The sequence below is a fragment of the Podarcis liolepis genome, assembly GCF_965112155.1.
Source record: "Podarcis liolepis genome assembly, chromosome: 9".
Taxonomy (NCBI): domain Eukaryota; kingdom Metazoa; phylum Chordata; class Lepidosauria; order Squamata; family Lacertidae; genus Podarcis; species Podarcis liolepis.
In genome coordinates this window covers 61,292,140-61,314,076 of record NC_139564.1, presented here as the reverse complement: position 1 = coordinate 61,314,076, position 21,937 = coordinate 61,292,140, and the positions used below count along the sequence as shown (strand labels likewise).

At 41.3% G+C, this 21,937-nt stretch overlaps 1 protein-coding gene and 1 long non-coding RNA gene across 4 annotated transcripts in view; both read left to right on the top strand.

The window, feature by feature from the left end:
• The window catches only part of KLF3 (KLF transcription factor 3), a 43,302-nt gene extending 22,692 nt beyond the window's left edge, over nt 1–20,610 (top strand). For 2 of the 3 annotated variants that reach the window (XM_083460088.1, XM_083460089.1), the window contains exons 3-6: nt 8,988–9,456; nt 10,204–10,354; nt 12,687–12,847; nt 15,165–20,610. In XM_083460088.1, coding sequence (XP_083316214.1) covers nt 8,988–9,456; nt 10,204–10,354; nt 12,687–12,847; nt 15,165–15,346 — 963 coding nt within the window. In that variant the 3' untranslated portion in view covers nt 15,347–20,610. Of the gene's footprint in view, nt 1–8,897; nt 9,457–10,203; nt 10,355–12,686; nt 12,848–15,164 lie in introns of those variants that run through there. The other variant, XM_083460087.1, reaches the window with a different exon arrangement.
• The window catches only part of LOC310686438, a 425,293-nt gene that overhangs the window by 45,714 nt on the left and 357,642 nt on the right, over nt 1–21,937 (top strand). The window lies entirely within an intron of this gene.

The following is a 21,937-nucleotide window of genomic DNA, read 5'->3' as shown; positions in this document are numbered from 1 at the left end:
GACCTAATGGTCAGGGGTCCCTTTACCTTAAGTGCAAAAATAAATCACCACGCCCCACCCATGAGAACCACTGACTAGTTAGGATAGCCTCCTTTTCCCTGACCAAGGTTCTGTGTATTTAACAGGCAGGAATTCAGCAGGTTCAGTTTTCCTGCCTGGCGATGCAGTGATGCTGAACATCAGCTATTAAGGGCACAGGGGGTCTCTGCATCTTTTTAAGTCTTTCTCTTTCTGCATTTGGTCCTGTTTGCCTTACTTGCATTTCCCATGTTTTCTCTTACTGTCGATGTTTGAGATTTTCTGCCTGACCTACACAGAGGTTGTAGGAGAGAAGGGAGCACCTTGGCAATGTTCAAGGAAATGAGCTTACGGTCTAGGATGTTCTAGGGTGAGTCTGGTGCCCTAAGCCTGTTTGCTTTGTTTGCCTCTGTGTACTTGGAAAATAGTCGCAAAGGGGAAAATTTGAATAGAGGATTGTATGCGAAGGCTTGCTGGTAATGAGAAGCTTATACAATTAGATCATCTTTGTGTGTTTGGCTGCTGATATTCCTGCCAGCGGTTATACAAGATGTGAGGGTCACTTTGAAACAAAGTTGTCATGGATATTTGCAATGTTTGTTAGAAAGTATCCAATAACAGTGTTCAGCTTTTGGTTCAATTTTAATTTTAAGAAACGCTCTGCTTGTGGGGTGTGGGCGGGACATTTCCGATAAATGCTTCTTTACCTGGATATATTTTAATAAATGCTTTCATAAAAGAAGTTTTAAAACTTCTCCTTTAGTTCACACTGTTTTGGTCAAGAAAACTAAGAACTGCCCTTTGGGAAATGAATGCAATTGCCCTCCTAAGTAATTAGTGTGGTTGATTATAGGCCAAAGTAGTTATTGGTTGCTGTTCCAAAAGATAACGGCTATGTTTTCCTCAAAGTAGCTGTAGGCTTATTTCTGCAGAGAGGCTGGAAGTAATTTGCTAGAAATAAGTGGGAATCCATCAGCAGATAATTAAAGGCTACCTCTGGCATAACATGTACACGAGGTTTAATGCTACAACAATGTAATAATGTGTGCATTACATTGCATTTTAGCAAGTGCACCCTTGTCTTGTCAGCCCATTTGTAGCATCCTTAAATTAAGTTGCCTTTTTTTTTTTAAAGGGATTTGCAGCCAAATTGGTACAGAGTTTGAAATATCAGTGATGTTTAGAGTAGCTCAGAGTCCATGTGATGTTGACTGCACTTCGTGACTTCTGACCAAAAAAAGAGGGATAAGCTTGCTTTGCATCACTAGTGTAGTGGTTTGTAAATATTGATGGATGAAGACCAAAGAGAGCAGTGGTATTAACAGGGAAAGTTGGGCTTCTTCAAAGACTTCTTTGTAACACGCCCATCTGTAGCTGATAGCATCAGTACCAGGGTGTATCTCTAAATTGGTCTTGGATGTTAAGCGGATTGCAGCAGTGAAGATTTGGCGTGTGTTTGTTTATTATTATTATTATTATTATTATTATTATTATTATTATTATTACTACTATTATTATTATGTGTGTGTGGTGGAGAGAGAATGTGTTTCGAGTGAGAAGAGGAAGGAAGAAGAGGTGATGACTTTGTGGGGAGAGACTTCAGATATAAACAGGAGAGGAGGGGTGGGTGGGTGGGTGTGCATGGTTGGAGTGGTATACAATGGTACCTCGGGTTACATACGCTTCAGGTTAATAACTTTGCTTCAGGATGAGAACAGAAATTGTGCTCCGGCATCGCGGCAGCAGCAGGAAGCCCCATTAGCTAAAGTGGTGCTTCAGGTTAAGAACAGTTTCAGGTTAAGTACGGACCTCCGGAATGAATTAAGTACTTAACCCGAGGTACCACTGTAAATGCATTCATACTGCTGGGATAGCTCAGTCAGTAGAGCATGCAACTCTGAATCTCAGGGTTGAGGGTTTGAGCCCTACATTGCTGCATTGCATGGGGTTTGGACCCTCACGGTCCCTTCCAGCTCTAACAATTCTATGCTCCTGCGATCTATGGTTTTATGAGTGACAAATTTATTTATTTCATTTTTTGGATGGCTTCTTAAACCAAACCTTGGCTTAGTGTGGCACGGCAGCAGAAGGGATCAGGGAGGAACAGAGTGAGTGTAAAACCAGAAGTCTGTGTACTCATGCCAGCGAAGTTTGACTTGGTGTGTTGGGAGAAACCAGACCCGTGTAGTTCCTGCAGTTCCCTTAAGCTTTGGAAGTGGAGGGAGGAAGAGAATTTAAGGTGGCAAAGCGTGTGGTGTGTGGAAAGAAGTTCAGTATTCTGCCTTTGGAAGGTGGAATAAAACTACCCTCATTTCCTCTTGCAAATCTTACGATTCTAAGCGAGAGCATTGCGTTTGCTGCAGTAGTTGGCAAAATTGTCACGCGGCCCAACATTTTCTCCCACTTAAAACAGTAGTTGACGTTTTTGCACAAAGACATGCTGTTGAGAGTGGAGCGCCACCAGTGTAAATAACACAGTTTTTAGCACCAGGAAAAAGAAACGAAGTTGAGTTTTAGCAATGCTGTAAGGGTGCGGTTTTAAAAGGTTTACCACAATCGCATAATGGCAGGACACACCCACAGCATTTTGTCATCTCTCTGGTGGACCGGGCAGTTTGGGAATGGTGTTACTACACACATGAGTGATAACTATATAGTAGATGTAATTACAGAGTCGCCTGAGCTCCACCCTGTTGACTACATGTGATGTGAAATAGTTAGTGTGGTACTTGTTACCTTGGAGTAAACAGTGCCACGGAAGTTTCCAGAAAAGCACAAATTAGCAGCAGATGCTTTTGCTATTGGAGTGTCCACTTTTGAGGCCTACATTTGGTGGAAAGGCAGATAGGGTACACCTGCTTTTTAAGTAAGATGAATACACAAATCTCCCACAGAAGAACAGGACTTACTGTCCATTGTAGAAGACCTGCATAAATCTTCCTTTTGAGAGGAGATTTGACGTGAGTTCTTAGTGATGATGATTATTAATCATCACCCACTGTATGCTATGTAGCAAGTTCTGTCAGATTAACAGCACAGTTGCCTCTTTACGAGAGCATTCATATCTGGGCGGAGATCACAAAATGTGACCTGTTTAGCTGGACTTTGTCCTAGGTGTGGACAAGTGGAGAAGAAATACGTCAACACCCCGGTTATTTTGATTATATTGCTTTCCAGCTTATACATATTTGAAAAGCAATCTTGGTCAGGATAGACCTGGAAAAATCCCCGGCACGTGACTGATGTCTAAAAATTGGATGACACATATTAGGCAGCCTTCATCAAGAACATTCTTGCCAGTATCCTCACAGAGCTTGCATATAGAGGTAGGATTCAGAGAGAGAGACAAAACGCCCTGAAGAATTGTTTGCTGTGCCAGAGAACATTAAGTGACATATTTAAATATTCTTTCCCTTGAAGTGCTGCTCCTTTTAGCCAGATACCTATCTTCTCTAATTATAGAAAAGCTACTTGAAAAGTTGCAGATGGCTACAAACTGAGCACTTTGTGCTCCTTATAGCCCAGGGTCTCCAAATTAGAGAATTGCTACTCAACATCTAATGGTGTTGCCTTGCAATGTGTATGTGGCCATATAGCTTAAGCAGTATTACACTTATTTCATCACTCAATGGCTTGCATGCCTAAATTGAGCATATATTCTGTCTCTTTGTGATCTAGCTGAAAAACAGAGCACCCGATTCTGAAGCTCATCACATCCATATAATTTTTTTGCTTAGCAAAATCCAGGAGCTGGCATTTATTGGAAACAGTATACTAGGCCACAGCAGCTGGTCTAAACAAGCACCTTATCTGTGATAAAAATAGCTTTTGTGTTCAGCAGTAGTTTGTTAACTACTTCATACCTGTAGGTTGTTTTTGAATATTAATTAATCCAGTTTATTTATTTATTTTGCTGCTGTTCCGGTTTGAATTATCAAATCCAGACTTAACCAACTATGCAGTTCTGTGTAGCTGCAATGCAGCCTCTCCGTGTCGGTAGGGAGGCAAGCCATGGTAAACCACAACAAACTGAAAACATGGTTAAAGTAAAGGTAAAGGGACCCCTGACCATTAGGTCCAGTTGTGACCAACTCTGGGGTTGCGGTGCTCACCTCGCTTTATTGGCCGAGGGAGCCGGCGTGCAGCTTCCGGGTCATGTGGCCAGCATGACTAAGCTGCTTCTGGCGAACCAGAGCAGCAATGAAAATGCCATTTACCTTCCCGCCAGAGCGGTACCTATTTATCTACTTGCACTTTGACGTGCTTTCGAACTGCTAGATTGGCAGGAACAGGGACTGAGCAACGGGAGCTCACCCCGTCGCGGGGATTCGAACTGCCGACCTTCTGATCGGCAAGCCCTAGGCTCTGTGGTTTAACCCACAACGCCACCCGCATCCCAAAAACATGGTTAATGGTTTCCAAATCAGCCAAACTGTTAACCATAGTTTCTGGTTCAGATTCATACAGCAGGACACCTGGTTTGATAGTAGCTTTCTGACATCTTTTCCTGCTCACATGAAGGGAGCAAAGGAGAGCTGCATGTGGATCAGTTTGTGGAGGTTATACATAGCTTGGCTAATTAAGCCAGAAGTTAATTAACTGAATACAGCCATTGTTTCCACATACTATTAGGATTACTCGGGACTCTGCCTGGCAGGCTTAAGACCCAGTATGCCATGTAATCACTGTGATCATTCTGTTTCTAACTACACTGTACTAAATGTAAACCTTTCATAGAATCATAGAATCATAGAGTTGGAGTAGACCACAAGGGCCATCGAGTCCAACCCCCTGCCAAGCAGGAAACACCACCAGAGCACTCCTGACATATGGTTGTCAAGCCTCTGCTTGACGTTAACAGATGTCACTTGTTAACTTAAGTTTGTCCATAGTGGCATGGTTTTGTTTGGCTATTGCCTAATGCCCATTAAAGGGTTACAAATTATTTGTGTGGGGGTTTTCTTGTTTTAGGTAATAACTAACCAGATGTGTCCTATCGCACTTCTCCTGTTTTTGCACTCTAGCTTTCCTTGTTTGCTATGATGTTCATGATCTTCTACTGGAAATTTGCAGCTCAGTAGAAATGTGGAAAAGAAACCCTGTCAAAATAAATCGGCTTCTTCAGACTGGCACGAAAACAGCTGACTTGGGTGAATTCTGTGCTAGCGTAGCTAAACACAATGAAAATTCTTTCTGTCAAGCTGAGAAACAGAGAGCAAGTTGAATCCCTAGCATAATTTAATAATTTTGTGTTTTTTCTCCCTCAGCAGTTAGGTATTTCCCACTGGAGTTTGTTTGTTTAAGCATTCCATGGTTGCCTTAACATCTGAAGCAAACGGGACTTTTAAATTTTAGCTTGCAGGTTACACATGACCTGCAACCTTTAGAGGGGGGCAAACGTGCTACATTATAGCTCAACTATAGTCCTGTGCTTTGGTTTGTACATCCCAGACAATCCTAAAAAAGCCTGCCTACAATACTGAAATGAATGGGTTTCTGTCCTATCAGCCACATGCTTTTCGCTGGGGGCTAAGCACACATGACTGTGCAGTTGTACAGATTTTTGCAGCCACGTTTAATGGGAATAATAATAATAATTTATTATCTATACCCCGCCCATCTGGCTAGGTTACCCCAGCCACTCTGGGCGGCTCCCAACAGAATATTAAAAGCATGATAAAAGATCAAACATTAAAAACTTCCCTGAACAGGGCTGCCTTCAGATGTCTTCTAAAAGTCAGATGGTTGTTTATTTCCTTGACATCTGATGGGAGGGCATTCCACAGGGCAGGCTCCACTACCGAGAAGGCCCTCTTTCTGGTTCCCTGTAACCTCACTTCTCGCAGTGAGGGAACCACCAGAAGGCCCTCAGAAGTGGAGCTCAGTTGGGTGGAATGATGGGGGTGGAGACGCTCCTTCAGGTATACTTGTCCAAGGCTGTTTAGGTCTTTAAAGGTCAGCACCAACACTTTGAATTGTGCTCGGAAACGTGCTAGGAAGTAAGTTGCACTGATTTCAAGGAAGTCCGCTTAGGATCAACAACCTCAATCAAAATGGACGGAAGGCTATTTTAATTAGAGAGAGAAAATGTGATCTCTTAAAAGTCCAATTACCATCTTTCTAAAAGGCATTCCTTGACATGAACAGTTTTGAACTTCAGAATTGGTGACATTAATTATTACGGGTGAGGTCCAACGGAGTCACTCTATTAATGGGAGGAGAGTTGCACACACAGAAGGACAGCTTCTGTGAACGCAGCTGTGCTTGCCTGGATGAAAGCTCCATCAGTGAATGGAGCAACAACTTTGTCTCCCATCCTGTGTTTTTTTAAAACTTCTGTTCCAGTTGCACTCATGTTTGAAATCCATTACCTGATGTTCCAATCCTATAGCCATGAAACAGTGGACTGAGTGTCTTGCATTGATGTAACTAAAGGTGTGTCTTCTCACTGGTGGGGCAAGTTCATCTTGCTATGTTGCCTGCCAAGGTGTGCTCCCAATACGTGCAACCCAATTTTAAGCACATAGGGTTGCAGTTACACAGCTGGCTCCTGCGGTGCTTGAAATCCCTTTTGGATGCTGCGCTTGTCTCTGTTTCTGTCCCAGCTCTCTTCTGTCCTCTGTTCTCAGCTTCACAACAACTTATGATCATGTATGGTGATTTTTTTGTTTTTGTTTCTGCTAATAATGGCATTCGACTGTGCTTGATTAGTTTGCTACACTTGTCATAGCACTGCACATGTTTGCTTTTGCAGTAGCTTATAGTACCAGGTCACAAGACGCTGTATTTCAGAAATATTAATATTGTTATTAGATTTATGTGCCGCCCTTGCTTCCAAAGAAGTCTTAAGTAGCAAACTTTTTTTTAAATAACAACAACAATTTAAATATTCTGAAATCATTTCAGAACACTCAGATACCCTCACAGTTGCTAATTTCAAGTTTGTCGGGAACAGTATATTTCAGCCATCAAAATACCTGGGCAAACAGGAATATGTCTGTTTCATGTGAGTGAAAAGCATTCCAGGTATTTTGAACTGCACTTGATTGCATGATTAGACCCACCTCAATGCATTTGCCTAGCTGTTACCACCACAGCATGGCAGTTTTTGTTCTGCTCATGGTAATCCAAGAGTTTAATTTGGCCTTATTGTGGCAATTTAATCTTGTGCAAGCCCGACTGCATAAGCAACCCAAGCAGTGGTTTTGAGCAGCACAGATCTGGTGTGCAATCCAAGAGGTGTGCCCCAGGATCCCTTGCAATATTGCAGGGAGTGCTGGGGTGGACCTCTTGGATTGCTTTGCTTGGGCCAACCCTGGGAGCTAGATGCTTGGTGCTGTTTTAATTATTAGTGTCTCCCTAGTCGGTATCCTTGAATAATTATCATAATTCCCTTGCTTCAGTGTTCTTTTGGTTGTGACAGGCGTAAGATTGCAAATGAAATATGCTTGATGGGGCAGAGGCACTGAAGTGTTGAGTCTGGAAAGATTATTGAGCAAATAGTGCAAGTGGCTCTCGGCAGTATTTGAAATTAGCCAGGTACTTTTGTGCCTGGCTTTTGACTACTTGCAACCAAGCGAAGATGCCTGGGCACCAGGATAGTGCCTGACATCTGCACCATCTGGGGATTTGGAGTGTTTACATACAGTAATACCCCCATCCAGTAGAATTCTATCAGTTATATTTTTATCTGTGCAATCGGAATGGATTTCCGGAACCAAATGGCTTTTTCTGTGCAGCCTGAGCAGGGGCAGCCACCATTAAGAAAAAGAGGTCTGAATAGGCCAATATATATGTGGACTGTCCCTGGGAAAAGTGACTTTTCTTCATCATCTGAACTAGCTAGATGTTTAACTGAGAATCAATTAATCAAGGGCGGTTCACAACAAGACCACAACATATAAAATAAAACCAGAAGCAGCAACCCGTCATTTGAAAAATAAGACTTTAGAGTTGTCTTGCCCCCCAAATGGCAACTAGACAGTCCATTTTGGTGACACTGCAGCCTTGGTTTAAGGACCCATTTGACACCTAGAATATATACCTGAGTTTCTAACACTGCTCTCCAGATGTAGTTGGACTCCAACTCCCATCAGCCCCAGCCAGCATGGCCCATGGTCACAGGTGATGGGAGTTGTGGTCCTCTGCAGATGTCGAAAGGTCTCAATTAAAACATCCACAGGGATGTTGTGGTTTCATGTAACATATTTACATGTAGTTATGCAATGGAATACATTTATGTTGAAGAAATTCTGTTACTGAAAACAGTAGAATAGAACAAAAATAAGCAGCATAGGGGCCATGTCCAATTGGCTTTCCTCCCAAGTAGCCTTCCTCTACTGCTCAACAACAAAGTGTTGATGGGCCCAGTTGTTCCAGGAAAACGTGGCAAACCTTTCCCAGGACTGTCCTTGTCTTTGGCGGATGTCTTCACATTAGAATTAGAATCTGAGCTGGCTGAGTCCACAACCTTGTAGCCAGGCCTGACTTGACATATTCACCAAAAGGTACAGAATTAATCCTACCAGATCAACTTTTATTACAGAAGATTCTGATACATATTAAAATATACAGTGGTACCTCGGGTTACATACGCTTCAGGTTAAGAACTTTGCTTCAGGATGAGAACAGAAATCATGCTCCGGCGGTGTGGCAGCAGCAGGAGTTCCCATTAGCTTACTTAACCCGAAGTACCACTGTATTCTGTAATGTGGCAGAAGTGGTTAATGTGAGGCATCAAGGATGGCTAACCTGTAAGCCATCTGCTTCGTGGGGCTGTATGGCTCTGCATAAGCAGAATTATGTGTGTCTGAGCTTCTCACTTCAAAGACTATCTGTGTAGGATTTCAGTTCATATTTGAGTCCAGTGGAATTCAAGTTAAAGCATCGCAGAGATGGTCCCTTATTTAACAAAGCGTATTTTGTGTCCTGGATTCCATTTCACCTATTTCTTCCCCTCTTTTGCACAGTCGTTCAGCTCCAGTTACATGGACCAAATGAACCACAACAAGTACAGTGTCATTTATTCGACGCCAAACATGGTGCCCAGTAAAATCTACCAGATTTCGGAAGGGTTTTGCAACGGAGTGCAAGTTGAGCCTGTCGACCTCACAGTGAAGCGGAGCTCGCCTCCTTCGTCAGGAAGTTCTCCTTCTCCTTCGCCCCTGAAATTCCAGCCCAGGAGAGGCTCACCTGGATTAAACCTGCCCTCACCCAGCCCACCAATGAAGAAACTGCAGCCTTTCACGATGCCATTAACTATTCCTCCGGTAATGGCAGCTCTTTCTCGCCATGGACTTCGAAGCCCTGGGATGCTTCCAGTTATACAGCCCGTCGTAGTGCAGCCTGTCCCTTTTATGTATGCTCCTCCCCTTCAGCATCCTATTATGGTGTCCACGGTCCTTTCAGAAGAGTTGGAAAACCCAAGTAGCATGCCAGGTAAAAGTTCTGCTTTTGGTGGACTTCCCCATCCCATTTTTTATTTTTTAAAAGATAAATTAAAAAGGAACCTGATGTCCTTCTGCTTAAAGTCGTGCCACATCTATCATGGCAAAGCTGCTTCTGTTTATCCTTTTACAAGGGGATACGGAAGATAAGTGTTTTCAACTAAGAGCAGGCAAAGTAGATTCCTACTTCATGGACCAGGCATTTAACTCTCTGCATAATCTGCGTCACAGTTTTTGTGACAATAAAGGGGGACAGAAAGGCAGAAACAAGGGATGCTGTCCTGATTAGGGCTGGGTGATAAACCAATATATCGTCCAAAACTGAAGTCCATATTGTGGTACTGGTTTCGTACTTTTTGACCTGGCAGTATATTACGAATCATTATGTATGTGTGTCTGCTAAGCAAAAATCATGATATGGGAAAAACAGTGAAGCCAGCCAATGCCTAGCTCCATCCTTATTTCAGACATCGTGATATATCAGTATATTGCGCTGTTTAGCTGGTGATATATCATGAGGTTGAAAACCAGGTATCGTCCAGCGCTAGTCCTGACCTCCTTGGAGGAGGCAAGGGCAGTAAAAAATGCAATAAGTAACAGTGTTTCAAATGCAGAACTTACCAGCCTACAAAATATATTCAGCAGTTTACTATCTTCACAGGAATACCTTATGTTAGTTACACGCGGCATGTAGAAGATGGGAAAATGTGTTTATTTGCTATGTTTGTTTTTCTTGTAGTGTCTGTTATAGAATCTTATGAGAAGCAAGCCCTAAGGAAATCTATTAAGGTGGAACCAGGCATGGAATCTCCTAGGAATGACTACTATCCTGAACAAATGTCCCCTCCGCTGATGACCTCATTGTCGCCTCCTCAAGCAATGCTTCAAGAGTAAGTAGCTAACTGGAGTCTTATACTACCTCGTTTGAGCACAATAATTAATTGCGTCCTCATTGTAGATTGCATTACTGTGTTGCATTCTATGCAGGGCTGCCCTGGAGACAGCAGCTAGTGCAAAATGCAGCTGACCAAGGCAGAATATTGCATCCTATTACACCGCTGTTGAAAGAATTGTGCTAGCTGCCAATTAGCTTCTGAGTTAAGTCCAAGGTGCTAGTCCTGGAGAACACAGCCCTCTGCAGTTTGGGGGTCAGAATACCTAAAATACAGGGTCATCTCTTACACCCAGCCAATCGTGTAAATTGTCTTTTTGGTGCCTGTTGAAGACTTTTTCAACCAGCCTTTTTAGGAAGAGACTTTTATCACAGTTGGTATCTGAATTTATTTGTTTAGAATATAGATAGATAGATAGATGATAGATAGATAGATAGATAGATAGATAGATAGATAGATAGATAGATATAGAGATATAGATATAGATACATACATACACATACACACACACACACACACACACACACACACATCGTTTTTATATATGCAGTTGTTTTGCATATGGCTTTTTTTGCAATGTGAAAACGCTTTGAGATGCTTTGTAGGGTGTGTTTCATAAATCAGTTGAATAGCAATAGAATGATGATCTAAAGTGTAGCATGATTTAGTTGGGTTTATAAAGAGATAACAGCTCATTCCCTTTCTCAAAGGAGACAGGATAAGTTTCCCTGGGAAACTTCTTCAGAGACTTTTAAAACATTGCTAGGAACCTTAAAAGAAGGTGATCTGTATTACTGAAGTCAAGCTAATGGACACAGCTAGTCTTGTACCCAGAACAATTCTTTATCCCCTCCCTCAGGCCTTCCACACACCCCTTGACTGAAAAGAAAAAGGGGGAGATCAACCTTTCACTATCAGTTGCAAGACATCTTGCATTAGTCTAACTGAGTTGCACTGGTGCAGTAAAATATCGAAGAAATGTGCAGATGTAACATCTCAAAACTTCATTTGTGGGATCTGTACCTGCTGCAGTTAGAGATGTTGTAGATTGCACTCAGTTTAGTTGTGGTATTTAAAGCAAAAAATAAAGACACCATGTGGTCAAAAAGACTTTTAAAAAGTAAAATTTAAAACAAATCAGATAAAAGAGCCTGTGGACTCTATCCCCAGTCCTTTTATTTTGACAATTTGGCTTGGCTCTCTTACTTGAGATCTGGAGCTATTTGTTTGGATAGCTGACAGAACTTTGGTCTAGATAGGGATTGGTTCTTTTTGAAGTCTGTGTTCCCTAGTTTTCCTATTAGCTCTGCACCATGATAAGTTACCAAAAGCACTCTTTATTGATTGGGCTTCATGACATAAGTTACCTCTGATATGTTGATCGCTCTTCTACATTATTCCTCCTCATATCACCACTTGTACCACATACAGTTCCTTTAAAAAAACAACAACCCCATCTTGCAGAAATTGCACAATCACTTACTGAAGTCCCACTTTTTTTAAAGACAGAAGTTCTAGATGCAGGAAATAAGAGATGGGGCTTTCTGCTTGCTAATTAGAAATAATGAATGGATAGCTGTCTTTTCTATAAACGTGTACGGATACAGAACTGCACAGCTGTTACTGACTGATTTTAAGGGTTATTCCTAGGCCAAATGCTCTTAGTGTGCATAATGTGCTCTGGTAAGGCCACACGCCTCCAACTGATGGAAGCCCAAGAGTCGATTTTTGACATCCTGTGGGTGTGGCACATACAGACTAAACTCTACTTTTAGGGATTGACATCAGTGGTGAGGAGAGACCGCACCCTTATGCCAGCCCTAAACAGGAAATTCTTAATTGGTCTCTAGGGGAATTGAGACTAAAGCCTCTTAAGGAAGAACTGGTGGGTTTAATAATGTAAAAAAGCTGTGAGCCAGCTCATTTTTAAAATTTCTTTCCTAAGCAGAAGGAAAATATGTCAACAAAAGCAATAGACGTTCACTGGAAGCACTAACTGAGAATTTGGAAAATCTAAATACAGTATGCTTGTCTGGAAAACAAGAGCCTGATCTTAAAAATAAATGAAAAAGCCTAGCATGCTCTGGAGATTTTTTTGTTGTTCATCCCACAGAATGACTAAAACCCCCAGCAGGGTAGAGAGCCAAAATACTACCACAAAAGACCATGAAATTTGCTAAGCTTGCTTGAATTCTTCCACATGCATGTAATGTTGTTTAGGCTGCCAAAAGACAGAGGGGGTAGTGAATAAAGGAGCTCTGTGGTGTAACATTAAGGGCGATGTAGCTAAGCAGATTGCATCGTTGACCTGTGGCTTAACTTCATGCAGGAATCACCCTTCAGTTATCGTTCAGCCTGGTAAGAGGCCTTTACCTGTGGAATCTCCAGACACGCAAAGGAAGCGCAGAATACACCGATGTGACTACGAAGGCTGCAACAAGGTTTACACTAAAAGCTCCCACCTAAAAGCTCACAGAAGAACACATACAGGTATGAGGCAGATCCAAAGATCACTTGTTCTCTTGTCACAAACCAACTCAGAAGTTTCTAAGAGAGAAAAATAGCTCCATTATCATACGGTGTTGTTTCCTTGGCAGATTAAGATTACATTGAGACCTAATTTTTGACTGAGCCATTATTATGCCGGCACTTTTCCTATAGATGTAGAAATGAATGACACAGAGTATTACTGCACAAGGGTCGTTGTGGTGCTCTGGAAGAAAAGGAGTGGGAACAGGGGGGTGGTAATAATAATAATAATAATAATAATAATAATAATAATAATAAATAAAAAATATCCTGCCCATCTGGCTAGGTTTCCAAGAGATATAAAAACATAACAAAACATTAATTAAAAAACCTACCCTATACAGGGCTGCCTTCAGATGTCTTCTAAAAGTTGTGTAGTCCTTTATCTCCTTGACATCTGATAGGAGGGCGCCACCACCAAAAAGACCCTCTGCCCGGTTCCCTATAGCTTCACTTCTTGCAGTGAGAGAACCACCAGAAGGCTCTCGGAGCTGGACTTCAGTGTCCTGGCTGAACAATGTGAGTGGAGACCCTCCATTTGTAGTATGGTGTTGGCTTTTATAGTCCATAGGAACTGCAAAGGTCAACACAAATGCACACGAGCCACTTCTGATGGTCATGTAAAGGTTAGGGATGCTTTGATTGGGAGGACAGCTGCATCAGCCCAAGTTGCTGCTAGAACTGCTGTAGCTTGAATTGAGCTGTAGGAATGCAAAATGTGCGTGGGGAATATATACAATTTAATTTGACTGGAATGGTTTTGCTCTAGCCATGGGGCCGTAAACAAAGCCATAAAGCAAAACTGACTGTGGCCCAGTCTACCCATTAATTATTGGCAACATGCTTGCTGTCAATAAACGCTGTTCCACCACTGTGGCGCTCCATATTTTGTTTTATTGGCAGTGTATCATGTGTCTTGCTCGGGTTATTGTATTTTCATGCCATGGCAGTGTCACTTGTCTCTTTGGTGCCAGGAAGTCAATGTGCTGTACAGCCGATGGCATTATCACTTCTTGTATTTCCTTAGCTTCAGGAGTGGCTCAAATTAAGGCCACCCTACCACTCTGTAACATGTGTCACATACCAGAAAATTTCTCAGTCTTGAGACTGAAGCTTCAGATATGTAAAATGTGGAATACTTGCCTGTATTTTTAATTATTTACACTTCAGTCCAATGAATATTTACTCAGAAGTAAGCCTTGCTGGGGACGCAGGTGGCACTGTGGGTTAAACCACAGAGCCTAGGACTTGCCGATTAGAAGGTCAGTGGTTCGAATCCCCGCGACAGGGTGAGCTCCTGTTGTTCGGTCCCTGCTCCTGCCAACCTAGCAGTTCAAAAGCACATCAGAGTGCAAGTAGATAAATAGGTACCGCTCCAGCGGGAAGGTAAACAGCGTTTCCGTGCGCTGCTCTGGTTCGCCAGAAGCGGCTTAGTCATGCTGGCCACATGACCCGGAAGCTGTACGCCGGCTCCCTCAGCCAATAAAGCGAGATGAGCGCCGCAACCCCAGAGTCGGCCACGACTGGACCTAACAGTCAGGGGTCCCCTTACCTTAAGCCTTGCTCATTGGCGCCTAACCCCTAGCAGGTGTTAAAGGATTTTAGCCTTGGTTTTTTATTTTCTTTGGCACACACTTTTGCTTTTCTGAGTGGTGGCTGGTTTATTTTTCTTATTTTTCTACTGAGTGGCGCTAGTACCACCACACCCTTCTACATCATCACTAAATTTGTCTTGGATACAGCATTCTCTCTACAGATCTTGTTCTCTGTTTCTGAGCTCTGTTCAGTGAAGGCTCTCACAAATGAAAGCTTTCACAAATAGAAAGGGTGCAATTTTCACAAATTCCCCTTTTCTCCCAGGCACTCTCTAACCCCGTATAGCATGCTGACTTGTGGGAGAGAAGGGAGAAAACAACAAAAATAACCTCACCATGGACAAATAATGCCCACAGGACTGAAGAGCTTTCAGAGAGATGCAATTGAATGTAACTCAGGATTAAAAGCAACAGTTAGGGCTAGTGGACAAGTCAGCTATGGATCAAATATAAAGACATTCTAAGGCCCATTTTTAATCCAGAGAAACCTGTTTTACTAGAACATCGGGTGTAAATGTAAAAATATCATGTAGTTTTTATGTAACAATGCTGTTGACAACGGAGGCTTGCTTTTCTTATGTGTTCGTTGTGTAAAATGAAAATATGTTCCATGAGTTTTTGTTTTGCTTCGGGTTTTTTAATTGCCTTCCCCCCTTCCTTTTTTTTTCTTTTTTTGGCCTCAGGTGAAAAGCCTTACAAATGTACTTGGGAAGGTTGCACATGGAAGTTTGCTCGATCCGATGAACTAACACGGCATTTCCGGAAGCATACAGGAGTCAAACCTTTCCAGTGCCCAGACTGCGACCGTAGCTTTTCCCGCTCTGACCACCTTGCCCTTCATAGGAAGCGCCACATGCTAGTCTGAAACACTCTTCCTTCGTCTCTCTTCATTCTTTTCATTTTTAACCTGTGCATTTTAAGTTGGATTCAGCGGGCCTGAATCTCTGGATTAATAGCCTTGAAACCTTCCCTATGGTCAGTAAGAGATGTTTGCTTGACCCTTCTTTGCCCATGCCACGGGTCAGACCTACAGAATGTGAACATTTTTTTTTTCTCCTGGGGGTTGCTAAGCAAACCCTTGCTTGCCAGCATGCAGATTAAATTTCCATGAGACTTAAGAGATCTTGTAATCGAGCTGGCTAGTTTTGCCATTTAATTAACCAGCATATGTTGATCATAGTCACTGTTGTTGGAAATCCAGCCTGCTAGTCCTTGCCAGAGACTCTGTACCCTGTAAAGGATGCGTGTCTCCTTTTTATGCTCAGCAATGCAACGAATGGATCCTTTTCCAATGTGGTTGGTTGTAGAAGCATGTTCCACAAGACACTTTTTGGATGTGTTAAAAAAAAAAAGAATCCTCAAACTGGGAGTGAATGGAACAATTTTTGACTGATGAGTGGCTGTTTATCAGCAGAAATGTTGTCAATGCATCATGTTGTACATCCTGACCGACAATGCCTCTCTTTTGTCTGTTGTGTAGAATGCTAGCTTGTGTTTGCCTGGATATAGTGCCTCGGTAGATTCATTAAGCAAAGACCTTCTTGTAGTGTAGTTATCTGTGTTTTGTGTCCAGCTGTATGAATGGAACACACATGGTACTCGTATGATGTGGCATTCGATGATACATGCAATAATCTACCTCACTGAGGAGGTGTGGTAGGTATATTATTTTCTCATCACTCCTCTGCATTTCCTGTTGTCTACACAAGGCCTCTGGTCCTTTCCCTGGCACAGTTTAGAAGCAGCAACCTTTTCAGCAAAATGAACCTGAACTGCTGGAAGGCACCACCATATTCATAAGATAAGTGAGGAAGACAACCTCTGAATTGAAGCACTTCTGTAGATCTCAAAATTTGAGTATCACAAACGGAAAAGGTACACTTTGATCTCTCGTTGCCATGTTCCACAGAAGAGCTTCACGAAGTCCCTCAAGTGATTTGTAATGCAGTCATGCTAGGAGTGGTAAAATACACAACCAAAAAATAGTTATTTAAAAATCCAGCATAGTTGATACTATTCCATATCCTCTAGAGATTTCATGGAAAGATTTGAAGGAAAGAAAAATCACTCTTTTCACCAGTGTGCCTACGAGCTCTTCTTAGAATTATGGGTCATTTGACTTTCATATTTAAAAAAATGGAGATAGATAGATATATTGAGGCCAGCAGCAATAAGGGGAATGAACAACAGAGGAAAGGAACTCATAATGTGCTAGGAAACACTTTATCGAAATCAACTGTTGTAATCAAATGCATTTTGAGTTAACCACCCCTTCAGGGGCAACCTGTTTCATTCAACACTGTCAAAGTAGTAGTGTGCTTCTACTGTTTCATAAACTGTGTTGGGCTTCCATAGTTCATTTCTATAAACTATTTTCTAGCACTTTTTGTAGTCCTGTCTCCTCTTTTCTTCCACAGAAAAATAAAAGTACAGCTGGGTGCTTACTTAGCTTGGTGACTCTCTCCCATTGAAATCAGATGTAACAAAGTAACTGTGGCTGGATCATGGCCATCATTTTTTGTGTCATGCACTCTGTATCTGCACACCTGTTCTAGATAGGCCTTGTACATTTTTTCTCAGATTCAATTTGGTTTGTAAATCCCAGGTAACTTCAGATTAAGGCTGCAATCATTTACACATTCATGGCAGAAAGCAACATTGGCAAGCAATGGGACTACTTTAAAAATAAAATTAAATGTTATATTAAAAAGTATAAATTTATAGCAATAAAGGTTCAAACACTGAAAAAGAGCAATAACAGTGATAAACAGTCTCCCCCACCCTGCCCCCTTCTACTCATCATGGTTCCTTCCATCTAAATTTCGTGCAGGATTGAATAACGGCAAGAAATTCATCTCTTCTGTTTTCCATAACTAATAGGCAAAAAAATCATGTGTAGATCATCAATTCAGTAACTTCATTAACTAAGGATCTTAATATATTTTGAAATACATTTTTGATTTATTCACTTATATAAGTTTAAAAAGAGGTACATAGAGGGACTTAATTTTCTGAGTATAGGATTGTGCTGTGACATTTTCTTCCCTTCAAGAAAGCATGCACTTTCCCACTCCTGAAAGGAAAACGTTCACAGACTATGTCAGAAGGCTGATACGGAAGAGTTGCCACTTAATTAATTGCAAGGAAGTTGAGGCAGGCTGTCGAGAGTATCTTTGTCGAATGCAATAATAAAACATTCTGCAGAGTCACAGGTGCAGAATTCAGCTTGTGAGTTGCTGTTGTGAAAACAGAAGAATAAAGGTAAATTTGGGAGGGAAGAGATAAAGAAATGCTTTCTACAGTTCTTTAAACTTTAAAGCCAAACCCAGAAGTATTTGAAACTTCACCTAGTTGGATATATAGGTGCTTCATATAAATTTAATCTCTCTTTCTCTAGAAATTAAACTGACAGAGCAAGGGAACTGTTGCATTGTTCAGTGTAATCAGTCGTGTGTATGGTGCCTGTTTCACAATCAAACCTTGCAAGAATTAGGAATGTTCAAAACCAGCCTGGAAATCCAAAGAACAATCCAGTTAAAAGTGTGGCAGATTTTTTTGCTTTGCTAATAGCTAGTTTAAACCAGGAATAATTGTACTGAAGCATCTGCAACCCATTCCATCAAAATATAAATGGAGCAAGAAAAAACCTCTCTAGTGTTGCCAAGCAAATCTGGGAAACACATTACTTTCTGTTGTGTTGACACACTGAAACTACTCTGTTGCTAACATGGAAAAACACTGAACGTGGAAACTTGATGAGATTTCTAAGTGTCAGCAAAACAGGAGTGGGAACTGTGGAGCAGAGAGTGCCAAACTTGGAATAGAAATTTAATTCTTTTGGATCCCTCCAAAAATAAGATACCTTTTTTCCCTTCTACATCAAAACGTAACAGATACAAATTACCAGCATATGAAAATTGGTAAACTGTGTCTAAGCATGGCTGAAATTGCTTTTTTCCATTTAGGATGTTTCGCAGTACTTGGCTTAAAGTGCCCTTGATTTCAATTCCATACTCTGAGAGCTACCACTTTCTGAGCTCATCAGATTTGTCGTTCAGATATGTCTTCAAAGACTCCTTCATTTGTGGTGCTGCTACATGTTATCTTTTATTTCTTAAAAAAATACTTTCTGCTATATTAATTATTCTCACAATCCATCTGAAGTTGTTTCAAGTATGTAGCAACATTTGAGTTTATACTATAAAACGCCAGGAGGAAACCCACCTTTTTTTTGTTTTTAAGAAAAAGTTTTTGGAATGCTCTACTATGTCTCAAATACATGGGCTTAAAAAAAAAAATCTCAGCAGGGTGAGCAGAAAATGACCTGCAATACAAAATGGAAATGCCCCCTTTAAGATGGTTTATTAATGCCACATAAAAAAATTTATGTGGCTAGTTAACTTCAGGCAAACACAGTTACAAAATTCCACATTTTATCTGCATTCTTCTGTATATAATTCTGGGATTCAAAGAGCAAACAGTATGGCCAAAGGCTTGTTTAGGTGTGATGAGATTTTTATCTTTTCTGCACCTTGGATTATTGCTAGTTGTAGTCTAAATCAGGAATAACTATTCCAGCTCAAACACTCTTTGTTTATAGGTCTCCTCCGCTTCAAAAATGTTTTTTCTGTGTAGTGGGAAATTGGAAAACACTGATGTTTAGGAAATAGGAGTCAGAAAGCAAATGGAACTGGTTGCATATTTGCAATCAGGGCTTCAGGCTCTGCGTTGGATCCAAAGGTTCTCTTCTGATGGAGTCTTCCTCCAGCAGAGGAAGGGAACTTTGGATCTAATCCTATATTTGCATATTCCTAGGGAGATAAGATGCAGTCCTAAAAGCCCTTACACTGGAGTAGCTCTGTTGAAATCGGGAGATAAGAATCCATGCTCTGATACGACAGTCAAAGTCTAGTCTCCCACCGGCTTGGAGGTAGCAGCGTTGCCCACTTTAATTCTGTGGTTCTTATGGAGGGAAGCAGGCCTTTTTTTACTAAGTGTAGACCATTTTAGCCATGCAAACTTCCTCATCTCTAATCCAGATTGTAACACGTGTCTTGAGTGTGCCAGGAAAATGCAGGCAACCATTGGCCAGAGAGTCAATTCCAATTCCACTCCCCCAAAATACGGCTTTGGGGGCAGTGCATTTTCCCCATAGAACTTCCTGCTACTACTTGTCCTCCACTATTGCAAGTGGAGGTCGTCTTTTGCCTACTGGGGGTGGGGGACATGTAATTGCAAGAGAAGAGGCTCAAGCAATTTTGAAAAGCAAGTGGTTAGCAAATGAGGAAGATTCACTTGTGTTTGGGGAAGCAGTACGCAGTCCAAATAATTAAAAGTTACTTTTCTAAACAAACCATGTGCACTAGTAGTATTCCACTGTACAGAATGCAACTTTCAGGATACTGTTGATCATGTTTTCAGTTAAATAGCATTATGGGTTGTTCCAAGAGGGATTGTTCAGAGTGAAGCTGGTATTTCTATAATGTGGTTTTAATTGCACACTGTAGTTCCAGTTTTAACACACAACACAAAACCTTCTAATTGCAGGATCTTCTTTGTGTTCTGTTCAAACTTAGCAAGGTGTAGATGAATGCAAATCCTTTCCTTTTAAACAGAATTTGCAAAAGTATTTTATACATATTATTTGAAAAGGGCTATAATAATTCCCATTACATTTTACAAATATTAGCACTTTCTTGATATTTATGTATTTTAAATGTTATACGGTCAAAATAATCTTCCTGCTTAGCATCTCTTAAAACTTTACCTGCAAATGTAGCAGGGCTATTACATTTACTTTAATACTTGTATAAAAATATGCAGAATTTTTTAAAAAATAAAATGTAATATATTTTATAAGCTAATAATAATTGGGTAATTAAAGGTTTCTAGCATGCATTCCTATCATTTGCAGATACTGAAGCATTTTGGTAATCTTTCTCACTAAATATGTGAATGTTTTAATGTAACATCACTTTCTATTTTTGGTAGTCCAATGGGAATTCAGTAATGACATTTTGTCATGTCAAACTGTGAACATAATTTGTACTGTACAGTCCTCATATGTTATATATAGTATACTATATGTATTATACTTGTTAATAAAACAAGACAAATATTAAATGTCAATATGTAGTTAAAACTATCCCTCAAAACTTGCAGACTCCCCCCCCCTCCCCGAATCTTGATTTTGCCAAATGGCAGTTGGCCTTAGATACAGCCCGGTATCCTTTAGGTGAGCTGAAAGTAGCACATGAGAAGGATCTTTGCTACTTATTTATTTGGTGACTCACCTAAGAAAGTTGGTTGACTGCAAATATCACAGCAGATTGTCATATTCAACACATCTGGCACATGCAAAAGGCCATTGCACATACATCATTAGCCAGATCAGGAATCATGGACCTGAAATCTGTGCTGCGTTACTATCAATAAAATACACATTCGGCTTTGCATTTCTATTCTGGCGCAACTAGTCACACATACAAACTGTTGTTATTTTTCAAAATTATTTTATGCACAAGTGAAGTTGGATTATTTAAAGTGCATTTGACCAAATGTGAATGTTTCTCTGCTTGATTGCCCTCGCGTTAATTCCCGTATACAACAAAAGATACCCATCTTTGCATCACTTCCTCATATTTCCTGCTTTCATTCACAAGTTACCCCATTAAATTGGCCTTGTACGTCCCCAGGAGTTACTAGCCTGCAAAATAAAATAATAATAATAATGAAATACTAGCCTGCTGGGAGCTGGCAGAGGAGGAACCGAGTGCTGAATTTCTTATGGATGTTAAAGAAGGAACTTGCCCCTTCTAGCTTCCTGCTTGGTTTCTACCCAAGTGAAAAACACCTATGAAGTAAATATTTAATAGATGGATAGTCATTATGAAGTGTTCAGCAGAGGAAAGGTCTTGTAAGATTTTACCTGAAGAACCTTTCATTGATTCAAAGGGTCGGTTTGACCCGGTTTTTTGGTTCTTGGACATTGCGGCACTTGGGCATCCTGTATTTTCAGGAAAATAGTGAGGTTGGGGGTCTGCCACCTTCAGGTCTATGCCAGGTACCTTGCCTGAATAGTCAGCTTCTCACCTCCCAGTTATTCACTATCCTCTTTATTTGTTTAAGGTAAAGGTAAAGGACCCCTGACAGTTAAGTCCAGTCGCAGACGACTCTGGGGTTGCAGCGCTCATCTTGCTTTACAGGCCAAGGGAGCCGACGTTTGTCCGCAGACAGTTTTTCCGGGTCACGTGGCCAGCATGACTAAGCCACTTCTGGCGCAACGGAACACCAAAACCAGGGCAGCGTACGGAAACGCCGTTTACCTTCCCGCTGGAGCAGTACCTATTTATCTACTTTTTGGAGGTGCTCTCGAACTGCTAGGTTGGCAGGAGCTGGGACTGAGCAACAGGAGCTCACCCTCTCGCGGGGATTTGAACTGCCAACCTCCTGATTG